Source organism: Liolophura sinensis, chromosome 12 (genome assembly GCF_032854445.1).
Source record: "Liolophura sinensis isolate JHLJ2023 chromosome 12, CUHK_Ljap_v2, whole genome shotgun sequence".
Lineage (NCBI taxonomy): Eukaryota > Metazoa > Mollusca > Polyplacophora > Chitonida > Chitonidae > Liolophura > Liolophura sinensis.
In genome coordinates, this window is record NC_088306.1 from 3,768,383 (window position 1) to 3,792,906 (window position 24,524).

Sequence of the window (24,524 nt, forward strand, 5' to 3'; positions counted from 1 at the left end):
TCCTCTCGCAGAAACAGATGTGATCTGTAAAGCCAATATTCCTGAAGTAAGAAAACACTGGAAACCTTTGTTAAATGTTTAGAATTTAATCACGACATTGTAATACAATCGTAACAGTAGTTTCACACACACACACACACACACAAAAACAACGCGCCTTGTGGGTACTGAACAATAGTAAAAATTACTCAATAGGCCTTGTCACAAATATAATGCTTTCATCCAGGAAGTACAAATAATTGCACACAATCATGTAGTTGTGAAGAGATCAAATGAACTTTTTATATCAACAGTGTGGAGAATGGCGCACTAAGGTCTCCAGATTTTTGCAAAACTATTGAAACTTCCATCGCTAAAAGGTAATTTTTAATTTTTTGACACTTTTGTAAATGAACAAGTACGTACTTGGGCCTATTTGATAAGCTAGCCTCAGGGGCTTGCAATTCACACTGAAGGAGGGTTAGGACATTATGTATGTGAAAGTCTCATGCGTAGCAGAGTTTTGTGCCTTTCCCGTAAAGGGGTTGGGAAATGTATCGGTGAAATGTATCCGTGAAATGAAATAATTCTTGTATATCATATGGATATATTGTGACTGTATAAAGACACAGAATTAGGTCTTCTTGTGTATTTCCCATAAATAGTACCGAGTATACACTATGGTTATAATTTACCGAATAAATACTGTTGCATACCCTGATGCGTGTTAATAATTCTGCCAACAGTTTTCCGAAAATTTGGTGTGTTGAATTTCTGTTCTCAAAAACAGCTGCTCATAATCATTAAACGATGAATCACTTGAGATATGCCAAGGCTGAGTCATCGGAATTATTGCTAGTAAATAAAATTTGGATCAGTGTCGAGAAAAACATTTATGCACTTTGAGAATGCATTAGCCTTTTTGGCACACAAATCACAGCTATTTGTAGACACATGTACATGAAAGACTAACACGAAAGGAGAAAGCAGATCAACAGTAGCTTCAATACGCCAGAAAAGCTTTTTTTAATGATAAAAGCGTGTGTAATGTTTACAGTGGTTATATCCCAGATTTTTGTCAAGACATCCATATTCGGTAAGGAACTGAAATATTCTGTATTTACCAAGTCCAGCTTAACATGATTGCTTTTAAATAAAGAACAATAAGTATACAGACCAGTAAATATAATATTTGAAGTGTTAAAAGTATACAGTTTGACGACGAGCTCAAAAGCGACCTGTTTTATAAATTTTACAAAATTTATTGCCGATTTTGAACTGTAAGACGTGCATAGACAAGACTGACATTTTGTGAACAGTAATTTAAGCTATTGTAAAATAACAGCATTAGTTTGATGGGATTTATAAGCTATGTGAGTTTATGTCTGAAAATAAACATCAGTGTGCCAGTGGTGAGATACATGTACCTACATGGTATAGACACGACCCTTTGGTAAAATAATATCCAGATATAAATTTCAAAAATAAATCAAAACTGAAATTATCTTTTATGCCGAAATGTTGGTGCAACCAGAAACCGTTGTGGTCCAGGTAAGTCCAGATAAGATGTACCATCTAGAGAATCTATAGTTTCTAACAAATCCAGCGAAGGTGAATACATATCCTTCACATCCTTTGAAATATACATGCTATTCAAAACCATTAGATTGATATACCGTATAGTTAAAGAGAAGGATACATCCTAACGAAGATTACCCTTCAATAAGTTCTGCATACAATTGCATTCACACAATAAGAGCTAGTTGTGTAAAAAAAAATCAATAGTAAAAAAGGGGAAGTGTGTGGAGGGGAGAGTCGGGTGGGGGGGGGGGGCACTAACTTACATTAGTTTGTGTATTCTTGGCTTCTGGACACACGCTATAGTGTGTTCTTCAGAACAGTTTGTGTCTTCTGGGCACAACCTACTGCATACCTTGCACCCACCCATTACACTGATACCGGGCCATTCAGTTCTGTTTCCTTGTTTTGACCTCTCAGAGGCGAAAGTTGAGCGCCACTCCAGGCAGCAACAAGTACCATTTTAAGTCTTTCGTATGACCCGACCCAGCACGAATTGATCCTAGGCCCCTGACTTCGAAAAATATTTCACATCAGTTCTTGTCTTTTATACACACCCTCCTGTATATCTCACATTAGTTTGTGTCCTCTAAGCACACCTAACACTAGTTAGTTTCATCTCGACACAACATACTCATTACTACACACTAATTAGTTTCTTCTGGACAAACACTGATGTATACCTCGCATTACTTTCTGTGTTTTTGGAACAATCTGCTGTGTATTTCACATATGATTCAGTCTTCTGACAACACACTAGTGTATAACATGACCTTATTGGTACGGACCGTTTGGTTGTGGTGAGATTAACGTTCTAGACGACAGAGCCTTACTGGCCAGGGACCGTTTAGTTGTGGTGAGATCAACGCTCTAGACGACACAACCTTATTAATCAGGAACCACTTAGTTGTGTTGAGATTAACGTTGTAGACGACAGGACCACATTAGCCGGGATCGCTTAGTTATGCTGAGATTAACGCACTTGACGACATGACCTTATTGGGCAGAGACCGCTCAGTTGTGGTAAGATTAACTCTCTAGAAGACCTGACCTTATTGGCCAGAGACCGCTTAGTTGTGCTGAGATTAACGTTTTACACAATGGGATCTTACTGGCCAGGGACAACTAATGTAGACTGGCCAGAAATATAGAGAGATTGAGGTAAGAAAAATTTAAAAAGAACCTACTCTTAACAAGTTGAAATCCTTCCCTGTGTCCTGCTTCTGTAAAAACTTGTTCTTTGGATGTCTTTCCTTCAGTCGGTTTGATAGAGAAGTCACTTTTCAATCCTTTAAAAGAAAGAAATAAAAAAAATAAGATAGTAGTGAGATAAGTGCTCTACACAAAAGGACATTGTTAGAACGGGACTGCTTAGTTGTGGTGAGATTAACGCTCTGGACGAGAGCACCTTACCAACCAGAGGCTGCTTAATAGTGATTAGATTAACGCTCTAGACGACAGAACTTTATTGTCTACAAACACCTTAGTTGTGATTAGATTAGCCCCCGAGATGACATGACTTTATTAACCACGGCACATTTGGTTGTGGTGAGATTAACATTCCAGACTAGATGGCTTTAATTACTCAAGGAACACTTAGTTGTGCTGAAATTAACGCTCTAGAAGACAGGACTTTATTAACCACGGGACACTTGGTTGTGGTGAGATTAACATTCCAGACTACATGACTTTATTACTCAAGGAACACTTAGTTGTGCTGAAATTAACGCTCTAGAAGACAGGACTTTATTAACCACGGCCTGTCTAGTTATGGTGAGACTAACGCTTGACACGATGGGATCTTATTGGTCTGGGGCAACTAATGTAGACTGGCCACAAATATAGAGAGATTGAGGTAAGAAAAATCTGAAAAGAACCTACTTTTTACACGTTGAAATTCTTCACTGGGTCCTGCTTCCATAAAGTGTTGTTCTTCTGGTGCCTTTTCTTCAGTCGGCTTAATAGGGAAGTCACGTTTCAGTCCTATAAAATAAAAAATATCCCCCACCCCCACTAAATTAGGGTATTAAACGTCATGTCTTTAACATTAAGTCTGAGAATTATCTTGTATAACAGGAAAAACTAAAAAATTTGAACAATCCGGTGGAAACGAAATGTGATTTTAAAGTAATATTACTGTCGTGTTTTAGCTATACCTTATTAGCCGCGGACGGCTTAGTTGTGGTAAGAATAAACGCTCTAGACAAGAAGACCTTTATAACCAGGGACGCTGTGCGTGCCACCGCGTCATCACCTGCACTCCGCTATGTACAGCATCCCCCCCCCCCCCACACACACACACAGACTCCGCAGGATCGTCAGTGTGCGTGCGACCGCGTCATCACCTGCACTCCGCTATGTACAGCATTCACCCCACAGACTCCGCAGGATCGTCAGTGTGCGTGCCACCCCGTCATGACCTGAACTCCACTATGTATCTGTATAGCCTGCACCCAACTGACTCCTTAGGATCGTAAGTGTGTGTGGCACCGCGTCATCACCTGCACTCCGGTATGTACAACATTCACCCAACTGACTCCACAGGATCGTCAGTGTGCGTGCCATTGCGACATCACCTGCACTCCGCTATATATAGCATGCACCCCACTGACTCCGCAGGATCGTCAGTGTGCGTGCCATCGCGTCATCACCTGAACTCCGCTATGTACCTGTATAGCATGCACCCAATTGACTCTGCAGGATCGTCAGTGTGCGTACCATCGCGTTATCACCTGCACTCCGCTATGTACAGCATTCACCCCACTGAGTCCGCAGTATTGTCAGTGTGCGTGCCACCGCGTCATCAAGCTGATACTGTTCCTGGACTAACTGCAGAATTTTGGCGCCAATGAAATTGATGATAAATGTTCTACCGTTACTAAGTAAACGCCAAGTGCCCAGAGAGCGAAATGACGAGGCCTTGTTTAACATGAAATAAACAGTTGAAGATACTGACGTCCTTACGTAACATCCCCTTTGTTTTGTACAATGTTGATGTGGTTTCAAAACAACTATGGTATTAATTAATACATTTGTGGTGATAGACCGGAAAGACTAAAGGTTAAAACAGTAAAATACTAATTTTAACTTACCAGTAATGTTTTTGATCAGCTCCTTTTCTTCGGTCTTTTCTTGCTTACAACTTAAATCAATATCCATTTCGTGCAGTTTTAATGGATTTTGCTCACCAGTTAAATCAATGGTATGTCCGTGCAGTTCCATGGATTCTATCCCTTGCTTACGAAACCATTTTCTACTTAAATCAGCAGATTTCAATAACTTTTTCGTGCACATTTCAGGAATCATAAAGGTGATGTTCCAGCCGCTTGTAGGCACTGATCCAACAATCGGGACGAAGTGCCATGCTACTCGGAACCATATAGCAAACCTTTGTCGTAAACTCTCAACCTCTTCCTTCGAAGGTTTTTGCTTGAAATGTATCGTAACATGGTCGTGACCATCAACTGTAATACAGAACGAGAACAGTACTTGTACCATCATTTATATATCTCACCCGATAGCCATAGTGGACTTGAATTTGTTAATAAGGCTACAAAAGAGTTCGGTTGTATTGGACACACGCACGTAAAATTTGGCTCAGTGGCTAAGCACATGAGTTGACACAAGTTGAGAGAAGGTGGGAAGAAAATAGAAAAAGGTAGGAAGAAAAGGTGATGCTTGAACGTCAGCTGAACCAGTACACACACACACACACACACAAACACACACACACACACACACACACACACACACACACACACACACACACACACACACACACACACACGCCATGAGGACAGAGCCAAGGTTTCCGGCGGCACACCTATCATTGCTTCAGATCTGACATTGTCAGAACGTGACCAAAGATGGTAGAATAATTTCGTCACTGCTTATGTATGCCAGTGCAGTCTGAGGAAATACCGGTTGTGAACGTTGATTTTGGTTTGAGATTTGGTCAGCAGAACATGTGCTGTTAGGGGGATGTGCTTAAATATCGCTTTTATCATGCCACTTAGTGTGCCGTCATTCGTTATAGACTCTGCTTTGGTCAGAAAGGTGCAACTGTTTGCGTTGTTTTAATCTTTTTAAACGTGAAGTGTGATGACAACACAACATTTTGAATAAATTTAGACCAATGATGGCTTATAAATTGCCAGTAACATCACAGAATATTTTCTGATATTTAGCAGCTATTTTTCTGTCTCTCTGATTGCTGTATTTTGTCGTCTTGTTACAAATCTGTGTGTCACAGCTGTTAACTTCTGACACAATGAACGGCCCAATCACTAGGGCTACCTGCTGGTGTATAAAACTTTATAAAACTCACCTGTGACCCAATTAGCCACAGTACTGGAGGAGTATGCAAATCCAAAAAAATCTTGTCCAGAGCCCCTGATGTGATTGCGATGAAATTTTATATGCATGAGCAAGACTACTGGGGGAAACAGGTTTGCAATTTGATTGGTCAAGAAATGTGGAAGCCCACTATTGGTCGTTTAAGTCATGTGATCACCTGTTCTTGAATATTGAAAAAACAGGGTGTAGGACAACAAGTCCTCCGGACTAAAAGTCCTATTACTGGAAGGGTAGACAAAAAGTCTTTTTCTTAACTAAAGCTTGTTTTCCTCATACATTTGAACGAACTGATACTTGTAAAAGAAGAAAACGATATTACTGTTGTTCTTAATATAAAATGAAACATACTTTTGAAAAGCTATAGCACAAAACTGCGGCACAACTTTTTAGCAACATTTATGCAAAGAAGTCCACTTCACAGTTTCAGTTTAAGTGACAAATTCTCAAAATTTCTGTGTGACAATGCCACATTAAATTATTACAAACTATAAATTCATGAATAAATGAAAGAATTGGAAATAATTCCCTTTACTTCAATTTTTTTCAAGGAATAAAAACTAATCCTCTGTCTTAATACATTAACCTTTTGTCAGAACTCAGGCATGATTACCAGATCATGGGGTAAGAGGGATTAGCGGCTACTCTGCTATAACGATAGACTTTACTAAAAACGGAAAACTGAGCAGTCATCTGAGTTTGATCTGTCACTCGTATACGATATTTATAAAGCAAAAGACAAATGTTCAGGAATTTAATCGTTCCATATCAAGAAGATTATTCGCAGCAACAAAAGTGGACAGAAGTTGTGCAATCTCGGTCATATGCACACAAAGAAGTCTACAAGTGCTATCACCATTGGCTGGAAATGTTCCAAGCAAAGTGCTCTGTCCTGTAAGGGATCAGTAACAACTGACTTGGAAGTGAAAATATACAATCTTCCACAAACCACTCACATGACCCTGATCCCAAACCTGTCTTGATTTATGACATGGGAATCGAGGCTAGATATCGGATTATTGTCTTTGCCACGGAAGGTGGCCCCCGTCTCCTTAGCCGATCTGACACATGGTTCATGGGTGAGATTTTTGATACTGCACCAACCCTATTTGACCAGATTTACGTCATCCGCGCTCCCCTTGCTGATTCAGCAGTCTGTTGCATTTACGCCTTCATGTGTGGAAAGTCGCAAAAAGTATACGAGGAATTTTTGGAGGTGATTCTTGACAAAGCTACAGATCTTGGAATTAACAGGACCCGGCTTCAATAATCACAGACTTTGAAAAAGCTGCAATGAATGCAATCCAGACTGAAATAGGTCCCCATGTAAGAAGTCAAGTATATTCTTTCCATCCCAACCAAAGTACCTGGCGGTAAATACAGAGCTTAGACCTTGCAACCAAATACAAGGAAAATCAAACAGTTAAACAGTTCTGTGGGATGTTTAACGGACTTGCTTTCCTGCTGCATCGTTTAAACAGATTAGCCGCTAAGTCCTCTTACCCCATTATATGGTAATCATGCCCGAGTTCTGACAGAGGATTAAGGTAGAGGATTAAGAGAAGAATTAAAATCCCTTGCCGTAGTATTTATTCTTTGATATTCTTTGATAACATTGATATATGAGTGACGGTTCTAACTCAGTTGACTGATCAGTTTACATTTTTAGTAAAGTATGTACTGTAATAGCTGCTAATCCCTCTTACCCCATTATCTGGTAAGAGGATTAAGAGAAGAATCAAAGTGCACTGCTTTGCATTAATATTGCTATAAAGTTGTGCTGCATTTGTGTGCTATAGCTTTTAATATGTGTGTTTCAAATGTATGAAGAAAACAAGCTTTAGTTATGGAGAAGACTCTTTGTCCACGCTTCCAGTAACAGGAGGACTTTTTGTCCGTATCCCGAAAAAACAAGATAGCAGCAAGATGTTATTTTATCCCCACCACAAAGTATAGTTTACATGTAAATTGTAATTAAAGCAGATGTGCATGTTTTGTCATTTTCAAAGATCACTTCACCGGAAAGCATTAATGTTGTGAAACTGAAATTTGTCGGTAAACAAATCAACTCCCCACGTTCATTTTGACTCACGAGACCATTTCGCTACGAGTGATAGGTTTGTCTTAATATGCGTTTGGAAACTTGTTACTGTGGTGTTGTTATTGTGTTGATTGATGATTACAAATGAATTAGTAGCCGATTGACTGATGGAGATGATTGAACGCTGTATTTCGCTTAGAAACACAAGATGGCTGACTCCCAGACAACCGGATGTTACAGGGAGTAATCATTATCCGCGCATAAGGAGAACGCAATATTTGCTAGACACTAGAGTTACCAATGAAAATGTAAATAACTCAGTCAAGTAACCTGAGTGCGCTTATGCCATTGTCTCCAACCGAAGCACTTTTACATCCGGAATGGTTATGATTATAATTCAGTTTATCATAAATTACAATTATTTAGTTAAAGACGTTACGTTCCTTACAGCGATACCAGTGACCACGCATCAAGGCCCAACTGAATGTTAAATAAGAAAACACTATGAAACTAATGCACTAAACTAATTACTAACACAAATAACTGCCGAAGAACACAGACAATGTACAATTCCAAAACGTTAACCTGCACATAAAAACTGTAACAGTATTTACAAAAACAGAAAACATGAAGAACAAGCTTGACAAAACGAAAAATAATCAACTGGATTTGAACCCCACACTACCAGATATCATATACAATGCGTCCAGTGCTGAAGACCACCACAGGGTCTTGCCCGTGTCAGGCCTTGGCGATGACCACACTTGGTTAAGTACGTGCATTTCATGTTGCTCAACACATTGTGTGCAAAGACCCCACCCCAGTGTCCCATCTGGGTTTGGACAGCGGGTGAGAACAGGGTGCATGTGGTTGACAGAAAAGTTCAGGAAACCATAAAATTTGGTCTAAATAGTTAGGAGGAATAAGCGGTGTTGTGTGCTGTTTTGTTTAAAAAAGATCCAACTCCAAAGCCATGGCGTACGGTTTTGTAGTTACTTTTCTGTGCAGCATCCTAAAGCTCTCTTTTCCTTACGGGAATGTAAGGTCTAGACCTGAAAAGACACTGGAAAGCTATGTTTCTGTAGCGGTTGAAGTTTTCCTAATAAGAGTTGCATGTTTTAGGCTCGTCGTGACTCAAGGTAGATGTGTGGATAGAAATTGTTGGTATATTTGGCCATGGTTTTGGACTTACATTGGTGATAGCATGCGGTATGGGGGAATGTCGTCGGGATTGTTGAGAATTACCCACGATGCATTGCGAACACGACTGGCTTACGTGCAAACATTCAACCTTTAGCAAAAGATAGCTTTACACACGAGGGAGAGTTGTTCATTTCTTGGTTTCTAGCTACCATAGTTCTAGAATTACAGGTCACTGAAATTACGAGCTGAAAATTACGAGCTTTTTGACCAAATTTGAAAAAGTTGCAAAGATAGGGAATATCCAAGCAGATTCGGAATCAGCGTTACCAAATACACCAGAAAACATGAGAACATTATCAGTATTTGACACTTTTTATGGCCCTATAACTTGGACCAGTGGCTAGCTTCCAAAGTGTTCGAAAGATTTTTTCAAACTTGCTCTAACTGGGATCACTCTACAAGGCTATCACATGTTAAAAGCATCCTTTGGTTGGTTCTTGGGAAGAAGATTTTTAAAGCCTTTGAACAAAATCCAAGATGGCCACAATGTCAAGTGACCAAAGTTTAGCAAAAACAGCCAAACTTTGCTTTATAACCTTGTGCCTAAAATTACTAAATTTCAACAACTTCCAGTGAAAACTTTTCTTTTTACAGCTCTTAAAGCATTTAACAAAACGGAAGAAAAATACCAAAAATCCGAACGATTAGCGCGCTAGGGCAACGGAATGACCCAGGAGCCTCTGACCATTGCGGTCGCTGTGAGTTCAAGTCCCGCTCATCCTCTCCGGCAGTACGTGGGAAGGTCCTCCAGCAACCTGGTCGTGGTGAATGGTCGTGGATTTTCCCCGGGCTCCAACCCAATAAATAAATAATAAACTTGTGCTGCCGGTTTTGAATTACGGGGCTGCAGTTTGTGGTTATATTCTCTCAAAGGTAAAAAAAATAGATACTGTTCACCTTTTACTTTTGTAAATCTGTTCTCGAGGTACAGCGCTGCTATCAAATTGTCTTTATTTATGGTGAACTTGGAAGGACTTATTCATTCAAAAAACGCATGTTTGTAATAGTTAGATTTTGGACAAAATTGTTATCTCTTGACGAGCGCAATCTGTCAAAGCAGATGTATGATATAATGTTAAATGATATAGATCTTTATCCCAGTAAGAAAACATGGTGTACGCCATTACGCGATTTACTTTGTAATTTGGGGTTTAATGATATATCTAATAAGTATTAGAAATATCAATAACATTCATTTAGAAATATGTACCCCAGTTTTTTACCCAGGTCACCTGGGTCACTGACTTACTTCTGACTTACTTCTGCTAGTTCACTCAACTCAGCGGTTTCTATTGTTGGATAAAGGACACATCCATGAAAACAACTACTCTATTTTTAAAACTTTTATGTACACAACCCATATTGACTTAAATAGTCTTAGAAGTGCATATCAACGGATACTTGAATACAATTCTATCCCTGAATGATCAGAATTGTTCCTTACAAAAGGAAAATGCAAAATTGTGTGCGTATGGGCCTCCTTGGCCTTCATGTGCTTTAATCTATAAACAAAATGAAATTTTGGGCAAGTAAAATTGAATGGGGGCTTATAATGCTGCAATTGTACCGCACAATAACCATGCAGACCCCTTTTTAAACCAATGAGTTCTAGTTTTTTAATTGTGGCGTGGGCACATCACTGGAAATGTGACCATTTTGTATCAGGCAGAGTGCTAAGAGACAACACTCAAATTTTATTGCAAAAAAGCCTAATTGCACAGGTATTTTATGAACTAAGTCTTGTACTTCACAATAACGATGCTCTTGTTGGGTTTACATACTCAAATATATGCAAAAATATTACAGAGATGATAAAACACACCGCGCGAGTATACATGTATGTCCAACACCATCTACCCTGATTTACTGAGCCATGTTCAAAGCCCTTAACTTTCCTTCATTATTATACATGATCCACAGTCAAATCAGGTTTCACGTTACACACGCCGGTACACACATAGTCGTTAACACGAATAGTTCAAAACAAAATGGCATTGGAATTTTGACTGTAGTCACAACTTTGACGTGTACAAGGAATATTTTCGTAGTAGACTTAGGAAAAGTTATAGCACAAAAAATAACTTCTTACACATGGACTTGCCATCGGAGGGCGATCATTTTGAGACAAAACAGGCATGATAGAACTGAGTGGCCAATCAACAACAACATGGGTTACACAGGCTGTTCGACCTCTTTCGCTATCACTGGTACTTTCTGGTAGCACAGTGATTTTTTGCAGCCTATTCGTGTTAATAAAACTAATCACTGTTCACAACACTGTATACTGATGCTGTATAATGTTGTCTAATTGAATGAATTGCATCCGAACAAACGTGCATTTGCCTCGAAACATGGGAATGCACACTTATAAGGGACAATCAGTGATTGACTGAAAATACCCTGGCAGAAGCACGCATGCCACATTATACAATGGGATATTGAAAAGACAGATGTGTGAACATTTTCATATCTACACTAAAGCAAGGGTGATTACGAAACCATTATCGTAGTATCCACCCTGTAGGCGGGAGATGAGGCAGAATATCAGTGAGAGATGAATCCGGGTTTTACCAACAATGCCTTTCAATAAACAATTGATATCGTAATTAGGTTTTAAAGCCATTTCAGAACCCATAGTTTTACGTTTAGTCAGTCAAAATTGTGGACAGTTTCTGGCATTGTTTTTCTGAAAGTTTACAAAAATATCATTCTCATCAAAATAATGAAAACATTTATAAAACTATATTGAGATACAATTTTTCTTCTCTCATCTAATAATGATAAGAAACCGAGCATATATGTTCTGACAATGAAGAATTATACTAACCAGGTATTGGATTAGGTTCACAAAGGTAAAGGATGTCTTTGGTCTCTTCGGCTATCTTTGACACTTCATCATACAACGCGATGTTTCCAACATTCCACAGTAGCGCCTGTACAGATATGACGTTATTCGGTGTAAAATAACCAGTTTTCTTTAGATGTAGACACAAGTCTTTAGGATTTGAAATCCTTTCTGAATCATTTGATGCCATCTGTTCGCACCCTGAAATGTACAAACACTTGGGAAATTTCACTTCTTTCACTACTCTATTCCAATTACAAGTAAATACTAGTAATACGTGAGGCTGTGTTTTCAGAAAATCTATCTGTCATGTAAAAAATCTCATAATAACTGCCATCATAATCGGAGAATACTTCAATATACATATGCACATTGAATTTCCAAAACTGAAATAGCTACAATACAATCTAGCTTTATAACTCACTTGGTACATGCACTCAACTTAAGTCGCACATGTAGGTTTGCGTTGCACGCATCGGTTTATACTCTTTTTAACGATTGTTGCAGATATTAGCGATTTTCTCTGTTTTGTTGAATAACTTCCTATGCAGTAACCTGTCCTATCAAGCGCTGACTGTTGGACAAAATGTCAGCACTAACTGAGGTGTTTTATTGCTCTTCCTGATTGACTAAAGACAGTCGTTGATCGCTGAACTTCAGTTAACATCACTGCATTTTTTTAACTAAATCTGCATAAGCCACTGTACTATGAGTGCGTAATTTGCTACAATTTAAGCATTTGCATTAACAACATCTAGAATAAAACTACAACTGAGGCAAACTGACAAGAAACCGCTTTTCACAGGTCACATGTGACCATTTGTCAGCTGTTGTCGCTGCTCTGGTTTTGCCCTCTATGCTAAACTATTTCATATTGTCATAATACCCTTGTTAAAATGATACCCGCTCTTAAATCCCTTATAAATTGCTAAACGCTAAAAGAATAGTTTACCTTGGAGCAATACTTTCATCTTCTTCACCTCTTCGTCTTTGATATGCTCTGCGATGTAATCGATAAGCTTGTTCAATTTATCGTTGCATTTCTTAACAGAGGCTGTGGGAAAATCAATGACAAAATAGATTCTTGACTTTATGCAGTTTTTGTTATCAAAACTCATTTACCAAATCCAGTTTAGACTACAACGATATGGAAGAATTCATATCTTAGGTCGATAAATGCCTTATCACAGGGACGCCACAGAAAAAACCAAAATGTCGCTAAAAAGCTTTTAAACAATATTCCCTGAGATTCACAGTTGTATGTGGGTTTAATCGTAATAATCATAAAGTCGAGGCATTAGCACTTAAATGTGAAAGGTTTCACTTTCGATCCACATGCCGGGATCATTATCACTTGATAATGACCCGGCATGTGCATTGAAAGCTTGTGAAACCGTTCACATTTACGTGCTGATGTCTCGACTTCATTGTGATTAATATTCCCTACCACTGAGGAAATGTTGGAAATGTCGCAAAGGTGTGTTCTTAACGATGTGCAGTCATCTTTGCATAATGGATGTATGACAAAATAAGTAACAAAGTCGGTAACAAAGAATGAAATTGGCTACAGGGTCTCCTTGTGATGTATTGATCGATGACAACATGAAATAAAAACAGCGTGTGTCAGATGAGCTCATTAAAGTTCATCATATATTTATTTATTAATTTCATCGCAGTTTCAGGCAATTCCGAACAAACCGGCTCGGGAAGCCCACTACCATTCGGAGGTTACTTACAGACTTTTTAAACGTGCGTCCGGCACTTGGCAATTGATGACATTTTTTAGTAATTCCAGACCAATGACGCCTAATAAATTGCAATTAACATCACTGCAATTTTTTGTGTACCTAATTCTCCTTAAGCCATGGTGCTAGGGGGCGTGTAAATTACCATTATTTATGCATTTACATGAACATTTAGAATAAAACCCTGACAGAAGGTAAGTTGACCAGAGGCTGTATTTCACCGATTACCTGTGACCATTTGCCAGCTATCACACTGTCGTCGCTGCTCTGATCTTACTCTCTATGCTGTCCGTCTTTAATTATATTAGAAAAGAAAGTCCAAATTTTGTACATCTTCCAGCTCCGAATTCCTCCTGGTCAACTGGCGCACTACAGCAAGAGTATAGCTTTCTCTATATCTCATGTTAGCTGAGTAACCACTGTCCTATAGATCCCTTACACATGTGCTTTGTCACTATCCTATAGATTGAATTACTCAAAGGGCAATGAAAGCATGAGATCAAGCAATTTAATCATGAAATCTCAGGAAGCTTGTTCAAGCCCCGGGAGTCACCCAGAAGTCCCTTATGCGTTTGGTAAAATACCAAGAAGCTCTCCGTAAGTTCCCTGTATCTTCTATAAAGCAGAGTCTAAGAGGTCCATCTGAAGTCCCTTGGTATGGGCAACTAAGTTCCAGAAATCACTGAGAAGCATCCGGAGGCCTTGAAGTGGGTTATTAAGAAGTCATTCTGAAGTCCCGTTTAAGTCCAATTAACACAGAGTTCAATACTATCGGCTCGTACTCAGACTGAGGTGGCCTCAGCTTAGCTGTTTATTTATTTATTTGTTTTTTTTTCCACAGACAGCCTTCAAGCTTAGATAAATATATGTTCAATTATTTATTCCCGAATGTATTACACCCAAGGATTGAAAAAAGTGAAATGCACACAACAGCACATCCACCATTAACCATTTTATCTTGAATCGGGCGTGTGTCAAACTTTCGTGTTCAGTTCAACTTGCGAAGCTAACAGGGATGTCCTAGCTTACACAGGATAAACAATAGGGAAGTTATCAGTTGTCACAGGTAAAAATAGCCCTAGTGTCATGTGAAAATGTTAGGCAACCTTTGTTAAAATTAATTTACTGATCACGTGCCCCATCCTTTCCAAAGCACAAAAGGCACCTCTTCCCATTAGGAACTTCTCAAGTTCACAAAAGTTCAGATTCTCAATTTTCTGTATTGTTCGTCTCCTCTAAATTACTTTTTATGACACTTTTTCAGACGCGCATGTTATAGTCAATGTGATCAAAGACGGTTGCCTTACATTCTCGACCGGTCACATGACACATTTGGACTTTTTCTACCTTCATCGATAAAAGAGTTCAAACTCGAAGTTCCCCTGTTGAAAGTACTGAAGTCCTTACATGACGTCCCACTCGATTTATTTTGTACACTCTCTGGTTCCACACGAAGTGTGATATCACTTGTTACATTCACAGTTACAAAATGGAACAAGGCATCCAGAGAATCCCACCAGCTCGCCTGACATAGCAGTCTCAGTGGACAATGCAATCAGAATTAAGATGAAAGCATATTTTGACTGGACTGCTCTTTATACTTCATACTTTCATGCTCAAATATTTCATAATCAATTGTATTTCATTTGTTTGACAGCAGTGACTTTTAAGCAAACCGGGGTGTCTGGTGAGACAATGCGCTGTCTGTTTAGTCATGATTGTGTGTACATTTACCAAGGACCTACCCAATTTCTTCTAATTTGTGGGACATCTGGTCTGCTCTTTTCACCAAATACACATGTAATTAAAACAAGTTTACAAAGATTCTCTTTTCTGACATGGTCAGTCCATCTAATGAATAATACATCAACATATTCACTTTTCCAAATAAAGTATTTTAGCACTGCTGAAAGTTATCCTAAAAATTAAAAGAAATAGGGTACTGATGGAAGGTTGATTTTCTTATTTGTTTTAGTTCTGTTGGGTTTGTGAATGTTTTTTAGTCATTTTGATTAATAGACTTTTATTGCAAAAATTTACCAGTTATATAGACTTTACTTTGTTATCTCCGCTATAAAGTCTCCATGCAGGACTACAACTCTTACACACTGTTCAACCTATGTTTAAAGAGTAATGAACGGCTTACAAGCCTATTGTTTCGAAGCTTTTACCAGGGTTTAGACATTTTCTCCCAGTCTCGTCTTGTATGCGTATTATCTACAGAAAGTTTTTTGCACAGTCCTACATGCAGAGTACACGTACATGAGAACAAAAAGGCTATTGCCATGTACCACTGTGTCCTAGGTCACAGGCTGGTGTGTGTGTGTGTGTGTGCCTTCCCAAAGACTACGACGGAATACTTAAATCATCGTCGTTCGTGATTTGCATATGAAAGACCACTGCTGCAAGCTGGTGCACAACCTCCTCACAAGGCAGTGGCTGAGCGTGACTTTATGTTGACGTTGCCTGTCATCCATATCTTGTATATTACACTTAAATCCCCTATACACACCCTCTTAGTTCTCACGGTTTGGTTCAGTTCTCACTGGTCAGGCGAGTTTTCGTCACATGTTCCCATTCTTGGGCTGCATTGAATTTCTCACTCTTTCTGTACTGTGCCGCAAAAGCTTTCCAAAAGGGCAAACATGTGTGTGTTATGTGGACAACTGATAAGTAGGCTGCATCCCATAAGTTTCAAGTAATATTTTTTGTCACTGAATAAACGAACGAAAACTTTCTTTAATGGTGAGGATAGATTCATTCAGATTTCTTACATTGCCTTTAAAGCCGTTTAAAATGCAATCGCTGTGAGTTGAAGTCCAGCTCACACTGGCTTTCTCTCCGGCAGTATGTGAGAAGATCTTCCAGCAACCTGTGGATGGCCGTAGGTTCCCCTGGTTTCTACCATTTTCCCTCCCACCACAATCCTTTCCGCTGTTGTATAGGTGAAATATTCCTGAGCACGGCGCAAAACACCAATTAAATAAATACATAAATAACCTAGGGCAGCATAAAACACCAATAAAATAAATACATCCAGAGAGCTGAAAAAGCTTAACCTTCCATCCGAGTGTGTACATTTACACACCATACCTTAGACTAGGCAGTTGAAAGAAAAGCTTAACCTTCCATTCACGTATGCCCATTATACGGGAGCTGAAAAAAAAGCTTAACCGGAGACCAACACTCCCCCCCCCCCTCCCCTTCACAATACCTCGCCTTACTTCGTACAGGTGAGCTAAAAAGTGAAGGTGAACACTGTAAAATACTAATTTTATCTCACCAATGAGTTTTTCATGCGTCTCCATGGAGTCTGTCTCTTGATCATAACTTGATTCCATAGTCTTTTCCTCCTGCTTTACCGCCTTTTTCTCACCGCTTAAATCAATGGTCTCTCCGTGCAGGTCTATGGTATCTATCACTTGCTCACGAAACAATTCTGCCTTTAAATCAGATTTCAAAAACTTTTCCGTGCACACTGCAGGAAACATCAGGGTGATGTACCAGCTACGTGTAGGCTTTGATCCAACAATTAAGACAAAGTTCCATGGTATTCCGAACACACTAGCAAACTTTTGTTGTAAACTCTGAACCTCTTCCTCGGAAGGTTTTTGCTTGTAATGTATGGTAACACAGTCGTGATCAGTAGCTGTAATACAGAACGAGAACAGTACTGACATTTATGTGTCTTACTAACACCTAAGCCGTAATAAAAAAGGACAGGGTAGACGTATACCGTTAGCCTCTCCCCACAGGCATGGAAGCCGGGTGCGGACATTCGCATCTTAGTTCCAACCTCAGAAATGTAATGTCAAAAACAGAAAACGATGAAAAAGCAAAGGCGTAAAATGTGAAAACACGACAGTGAAACTCTGCACAAACTTCAAACCTGTGGGGTTTTGTCTCGTACTTTCGACATTTTCGTACAATTCCATATTCACACCTTTGCGTGGGTCTTGTGTATTCTCAAACAGATGAGTGTAGCGACATTCCGCCAGTTTGCACATTGTGCAGTGATATCCTCCAACACTTGATAGCACAAACTCGCAGTTAGGTCTGACACTCTTACCTGTAAGGCCGAGAATAATCTTGAAATCAGACCGTTAGAAGAAAGTACAAATTTTTCAAATCCGTAGTTCAGTATATTTTTATGAACCCAGATCCCTCTACCATATACTTTTTCAGTACATATATGTCCAGCGTTAACTGACCGCTATGGGTGGGTTCAGCGTGCTTAACCGAAAGATTTTGCATATCCTTAGAAAGTGTTGTAAAGTGATTTATGTTTATAATGTGTTATGAAAAAAAATTATTGAATGAATTTGAGAAAGGTTTATATGTATATGTGATTACATTTCGTATCGCCAAATGTTTTTCTTTTTACAGTTCAAGGGAGAAGAAGATTTAAAAACATAGGCTGAAAAGAGCACAATTTTTTCTATCTGGTGGTGCCAGCTGCATAATTTTGCGATTTTTCCTCGTCATACACGTAAAGTCAGAAAATGGCAAAGCTGACATAAGTCGCCGAGTCCATCGCGTCATCCATCTTTAACACCATTTAATTTATGCTGAGGGTGTGTTGCCTCGCAGCCAATACGTGAGTGAGTGGTTGGGGGTTAACGTCGTACTCAACAGTTTTTCAGTCATATGACGACGAAGGAATCCTTAGAGTGCATGTTATGTGCCTCCTTGTTGCAGGACGGATTTCCACTGCTCTTTTATCTGGTGCTGCTTCACTAAGACGACGCACCGAAGGCAAGTAAGGCGCCCCGCCCGAGCCATTATACTGATACGGGTCAACCAGTCGTTGCACTATACCCTTCATGCTGAACGCCAAGCGAGGAAGTTACAACTTCCTCTTTTAAGGCCTTAGGTATGACTCGACCCAGGATTGACCCTGGATCTACCGCTGCTCAGTCAATGAGAGTCGGTAAAACTACCGGCTTGTACGTGCAAACTCGGAACCAACGCCCAAGATTTCGGTTACCCGATCGTCAAGCGGAAATCACCGCAGCAACGCGAAGTATCGGCGGTTGGCAGGTCACGTACATTTTCTACCGGAAATGTACGAACTGCTCTTCGGTGGTAGTAGTAGGGAATGTTGCAAACGTGTCACAATTTTGATGAGGCGCAGGTATTGATACGTCCGCACTCTGCGCCTGACGTAAGCTGCGTGACGTCATGCGTTCCATGTCGCGTCAAAAAATGTCACGCGCGAGAGCATCAGCTACATGTCGCGCCAAAACGGACCAATGGGTAAGCTCCATGTCGTTCGCGCCAAACCTGGGGGAGCTCCATTTCATTTGCGCCAAAACTGATGTCACACGCGAGAGCAGCCAATTTAGCTCCATGTCGCGACAAAACTGATCAATGGAAGAGCTCCATTTGTCGTGCCATAACTGAACGTCGGATGGTAAAGTTGGGTTGAGTAGCTCCTTCAGCTCCATTCGCGCCAAAACTGACCAATGGAGGTGACCGCGCGGTTTTGGTAACTGAATTTCGTTGACACATTGTCGGTGTGTCAATGAGTGGAGCTTACTCCGACTATAACGTCTAGACAACACCAGATCATGTTCAGCCAGAGAATATACTACTGATGCTAGGCTGCCATCATGGTTTACGGAGAGGGAGGAGGAGGAGGAGGAGGAAGAAGAGGAGGAGGAGGAGGAGAGGCTTCGGGAAAGTTTACTTGTCGGACGTGTGCTTTTCTCGACGGAGCGATCGCTTGCGACACGAGAGGGCGCAGGGCGCAGAGGGGGAGAGGTCACAGTTTACCTGCGGCACGTGCGCCAGGCACTTTTCCAGGCGGGACAACTGGGTGCGACACCAGAGGACGTACCACTGGGGGAACAAATACACACGCGCTAGTATTGTATATCTATAGTATCGTATAGTACGTTTCTGTGGTCATATTCTCTGGATTTGGTGCCTTTTTAAAATGTAAAATGAATAAAACAATAATGATTGGACATCACAGAAGGCAGCCTGGCAACATGGACTTAAAGTGAGTCGGGCGTGTGTGTCGGCTTGGCTGGCCCAGCAGGACACGTATACGCTGCACTGTCCCGCTGGAGGGCGCTACCCTCGTAATGGGTAGGCTTGTTTATTTATTTGTTTATTTGATTCGTGTTTTACGCCGTACTCAAGAATATTTCACTTATACGACGGCGGCCAGTATTATGGTGGGTGGAAACCGGGCTAAGCCCGGGGGAAAGCCACGACCATCCGCAGGTTGCTGCCGGACCTTCCCACATGCGGCCGGAGAGGAAGCCAGCATGAGCTGGACTTGAACTCACAGCGACCGCATTGGTGAGAGACTCCTGGGTCATTACGCTGCGCTAGACCGCTAACCGACTGAGCCACGGAGGCCCCCGAGTAGGCTTGTAAAGTATGCGTGTTAAGCTGCGTGGCGCCAAAACGGACCAATGAGGTGATTGGGTTGGGCGTGTGTGTTTTCCCGCTCGGTTATCTCGTTGAAGTCCGCGCTGCGTCGTCCAATAAGCGAGGAGGAGGAGGGAGTCGTGCTCGAGAAGGGAGCGAAATAACATTGTATAGTGTAACATTCTATAACATTGTATAGCATTGAGAATCTCATTATTTTGCATAGTGTCTACGCGGCGATGCCCCCGTCTAGTGTGGACACATCACTTCAAGAAAGGACTTTTCTTTCTCAGTTGGTACACCCGAACGCTCGCCGTAGTATAAACACATGCCGTATTTTGTACTATACATGGTCCAATTTTCGATACTTTAGAGTTACTGGGGAACTGCTTTCGAAGTGACACAGCTGGTGTTATCAGCTTATTTCTCTTGGTCCGCAATTGTTTTGTTGTGTGGTTTTAATCTTAAAGCATTGATGACAAGGCTCAAACAGTTCGTTCCGTCCGGCACCGCCACGCGTCTGGCTAAAGAATGGCGGACTGGCAGTTGTACCAGCTGGGGGTAAACATCTGCCACCGGCTGAATCACACCGAGAAGCGGGTCGGTGATCGGCAACTCCCCGTAGACGGGTTCGCCCACATTGACGGACGACCCACCGTCTTCCAGTTCCACGGTTGTTATTACCACTACCCCGGCTGTCACCTGAATCACCCAAGCCAGGGTAAGCTGCGCTACAACGACCAGCGACGGTTGACACCTCAAGACTTGTGCCGGGAAGTGGAAACGAATGAGGCCTACATCTGTTCCCAGGACTACCAATTGGTGTACATATGGGAGTGAGAGTTTCTTCGCTTGCGGGAAACGAACCCAGCCTTGCGCGCCTTCCTGCAACGGTACGCCTTAGCCCCGTCACAGCGACAGCCCAAGACGTAGGCTCAGCTGGTGGAGGCTGTCGTCCTAGGTCCGTTGTTTGGCTTTGTCTAATGCGACATCCACGTGCATCAAAGCGGACTTTGCGGAATGTCAACGCATATTTAAAAACATTGATGTGAGCCGGGAGGACATAGGCCCCACCATGGCGGAGTCGCGGAAGTAAATAACCCCGGTTCCAGGCGTGTGCTGATCGGGAGTATGTTCGGTCGGAATATCTGCTGGCCACACCCTTGCTCCAGTGGTATCTCGCTCACGGGTTAGTAGTGACCCGCGTCTATCAAGTGATGGAGTACACGCCCGAGCGAGCCTTCCTATCATTCGCGCACGCCGTCACCCAACCGCCGCTAGAGGGGACGCCGACCCTGACAAGGCCCTTGTCGGGGAAACGATGATTCCCCCTGTTGGTGGTAAAATGTTGGTTAATTCCGGCTATGGCAATACCGAGACAAACCAAGACCGGCATGTGGATGTGAAAATCTGACAAAGACGCGTAAGTTACTGGAGAGTGTGCGGAACCGTACCCTCGACCAAATCGATGACGACACCTTCGAAGTGGTGAGCAGCAAGAGGACCATTCGTTATAACCTACCCTTGCAGATAGGATGTATGGTGTACCAGTATGCCAAACTCCGTATGTTGGAGTTTTACTATGATTTCATGTCGTTTTTTTAACAAGGCGGACAGGCAGTACTGCGAGATGGATACGGACTCCGCGTACATGGCCTGGTCTGACCCAGACTGGGAATTTCTGGTTAAACCTGAGCTGCGGGTGGTATACGAGGCGGAGCGGGACAAATGGTTGCCTCGACGCAACCACTAGGACTTTGATAAACGCTCTCTTCAAAGTCGAGTGGACTGGTGATGTTATCGTCAGTTTGACTGCGCACAAAGATCAACACCTCCTCCAAGCTGGTCTTGTAGTTGGGAGTCTCCTCACCGGACATCAAGGCAAACGCGTCCATGGACGGGGTGAGACGGATGCGGGGGCTCATGTTGTTCAGCAGGTGACGCCGTTACAGGAACATGTCGCAGTGCAGGCGCCCCAGCATATCAACCGACCGATTTTGGGCCGTGAGCTGCAGCCGTACGTCAAACCCCGTGTTGGTCTCATCCGTCCTGTCAAACTTCCCTGGGGTGTCCATATACCACAAGGCGGAGAACAGCTGGGTGTTCTTGGCCTCTACGCTGTAAGACAACAACGTCTTTATGTACGCACAGTACGGGTACATGATGGTTGAAGCGGTGATGAGTTTGTCGTTCAGGGAGACGTCGACCTGTTGCCACTGCGAAAGCAGCCATACGTTAGTCAAAGCTACACTCTTGCCGTCCTTCACAACCTCTCCATCCCCGTCGAGGATTTTCGCCTTCACGTATAATATGGTGTTGGCCAAGTAGAAGTACCGTCCGATTTGTTGATGAGAAATATCACGGGCCCCACAACGCTAAGCCTGCCCATGGAACTGTAGGCATCCCTACGACCTTCTCCAACGTTGCTGTCGGCAGGGGGTAAGGTTCACAAATCAAAGTCACTGCTAACCGACGGACAACACTAGGCTTGGGGGAGAGCCATGGTGTTAGCTAAAAATATCCGGTGTGGAGCGGAGTTTGGTGAGTCGAGGTTGGCGCGGGTGCGTACGTCTTTTGTGCCTAACGGGCAGGCGAGGACGAGTGGGAGCAGTACGTCTTCTGGGTTCTGCGTGCCGGTGACGAATGGGTGCGTCGGACATTCCGTTTTAGACGTCCCTCCCACCCCGTTGGAACGGCCAAGGTGCAAAGACCCGTCTTGTGGCGCTGTAACTTCACCTTCTGAACCGGCGATAGTGGAATGTTTCCATTTAACACATTCTTGGCACATTCACACAAACACCGACGTAAACCCGGATAATTGCCGCACAGCACGGCGCGTCGAATGGCAGGGGTGGTTCGAGCCAGCAGGGACAGCAAAGGACCGTAAAGTTGGAGCCGGCGTGACATCCCGGGTGGTTGACGTGGAAAAAACTGATTCGGCAGAATGTGCGTAGGAAGTTTGATGAATTGGGGAGGTAGGCGGACTGAATCTCCCCGGAGAAGATGTGGGTGCGAAGTCGCAGGTGTTCGGGTGTGGCTTGCTTGAAATCCACCAGCAAATACCAGTGAGGTTTCGGTGGTGGCATCCTCAAACCCCTCGCGCACGTACTGCGTCTGCCCCGGAGCCATCTGTTTAGCGATCATGGTAATTTGAGACGCGTCTCGCGCGTTTTTTAACATCAAGTAGTGTGCTTTCAGACTGATGGTGCGCTGATCTTTGCTTTTGTTGAACAATTTCTGCATGATGTACACCATGCTGATATTGAGGTGGCGGCTGCCTTTGGTAAATAGTTTTGTCGCGCATTCGTCTGCTTTGGCCATCAAATCGTCCACCACGACTAACGTCCGCTCCCCCGGGTCGAATGCCGACGGGCTGGGCACACCTTCTTCAAACCGAACGTTGGGTAACGTGGTGTACAACGGCTGCCACTCCCCGTAACGCCAGACGACGCATTGAGGGGGTGGGTAATGAGAGCTTGAGCGTGCTGCACCAGCTGTTTTACAAACACAGACTTTCCACACTGGAAGGGTGAGGTAGGCGGGCTGCTACTCCGACGGCTGCTGCTGCTGGCCGCCACAGGTGGGGAGGGCGTGGTAGACGGACTGCTACTACGATTGTTTCTGCTGCTAGCCGCCACGGGTGAGGCGGGCAAGGTAGACAGACTGTTACTCGCGCTGCTGCTACCGCACCGCACCGTGCTGGGTGAAGAATAGATGGGTGTGAAGACGGTGATCGCAGTACCGAAGCGTTGTTAGGGAGCAATGGTCGGTGACGCCGACGGAGTTGGGGTGAACTGGGGAATCCCGTAAACTTTAACCGGGGAGTGACGGTTATGTCCGTGGACGCGTCCTTATTCGGGGGGTAAACGCCGTGTTGGGTAGCGGGATGAAAGTCAGGTCCTCGCCCGGGGCGGTGCTGTTAAGCCGACAAGCAAAGTCACCCGACGATGGTGATGGTGGTGGTGGAGACGGGAGCGGCGGCGGCGGGGAGAAAGGCTTTCCAGACCAACGAAGGAGCGTCTTGTTCAATTGCCCTTGTAAATATTGAAGGGTCGACTGGTCTTGGAGGAGCTGCCCGCTAAGTTCCGCGGCCAATCAACCCACTAAAACTCCGATCTACAAGAGAACTCCGAGCAAGACTGCCACGGTGCCTTTATTCTCGCGCAAGCCTTGTACCCATTGATCCATTCCTTGAGGTAGGCCTTGAGGTAGGGAGTGACAGTTACCCCCGTCATCCTCCGGCATCTAAGAATTAAAGCTGGGTGGATAGCCGATCCACTTCACCCAATAGTACAGTTTTCCTCGGCGACGCTCTTTTCTCAAGATCTTCTCCACCTGATAAAACTTGTCAGCCGCGGCCGACGAGGGAAGTGTCGTCGAGCGGGACGGTGCAGCGTGT

At 42.7% G+C, this 24,524-nt stretch overlaps 1 protein-coding gene across 1 annotated transcript in view; it reads right to left on the reverse strand.

Annotated features, from left to right (window-relative positions):
• LOC135479352 (uncharacterized) overlaps positions 1 to 24,524 on the reverse strand; it is a 39,491-nt gene that overhangs the window by 4,015 nt on the left and 10,952 nt on the right. The window contains exons 3-8 of the mRNA XM_064759176.1: positions 17,028 to 17,393; positions 12,952 to 13,053; positions 11,982 to 12,200; positions 4,650 to 5,021; positions 3,439 to 3,540; positions 2,745 to 2,846 (exon numbers count right to left, since the gene is read on the reverse strand). Of these exons, the coding sequence (XP_064615246.1) occupies positions 2,745 to 2,846; positions 3,439 to 3,540; positions 4,650 to 5,021; positions 11,982 to 12,200; positions 12,952 to 13,053; positions 17,028 to 17,393 (1,263 nt within the window). The remainder of the gene's footprint in view (positions 1 to 2,744; positions 2,847 to 3,438; positions 3,541 to 4,649; positions 5,022 to 11,981; positions 12,201 to 12,951; positions 13,054 to 17,027; positions 17,394 to 24,524) is intronic.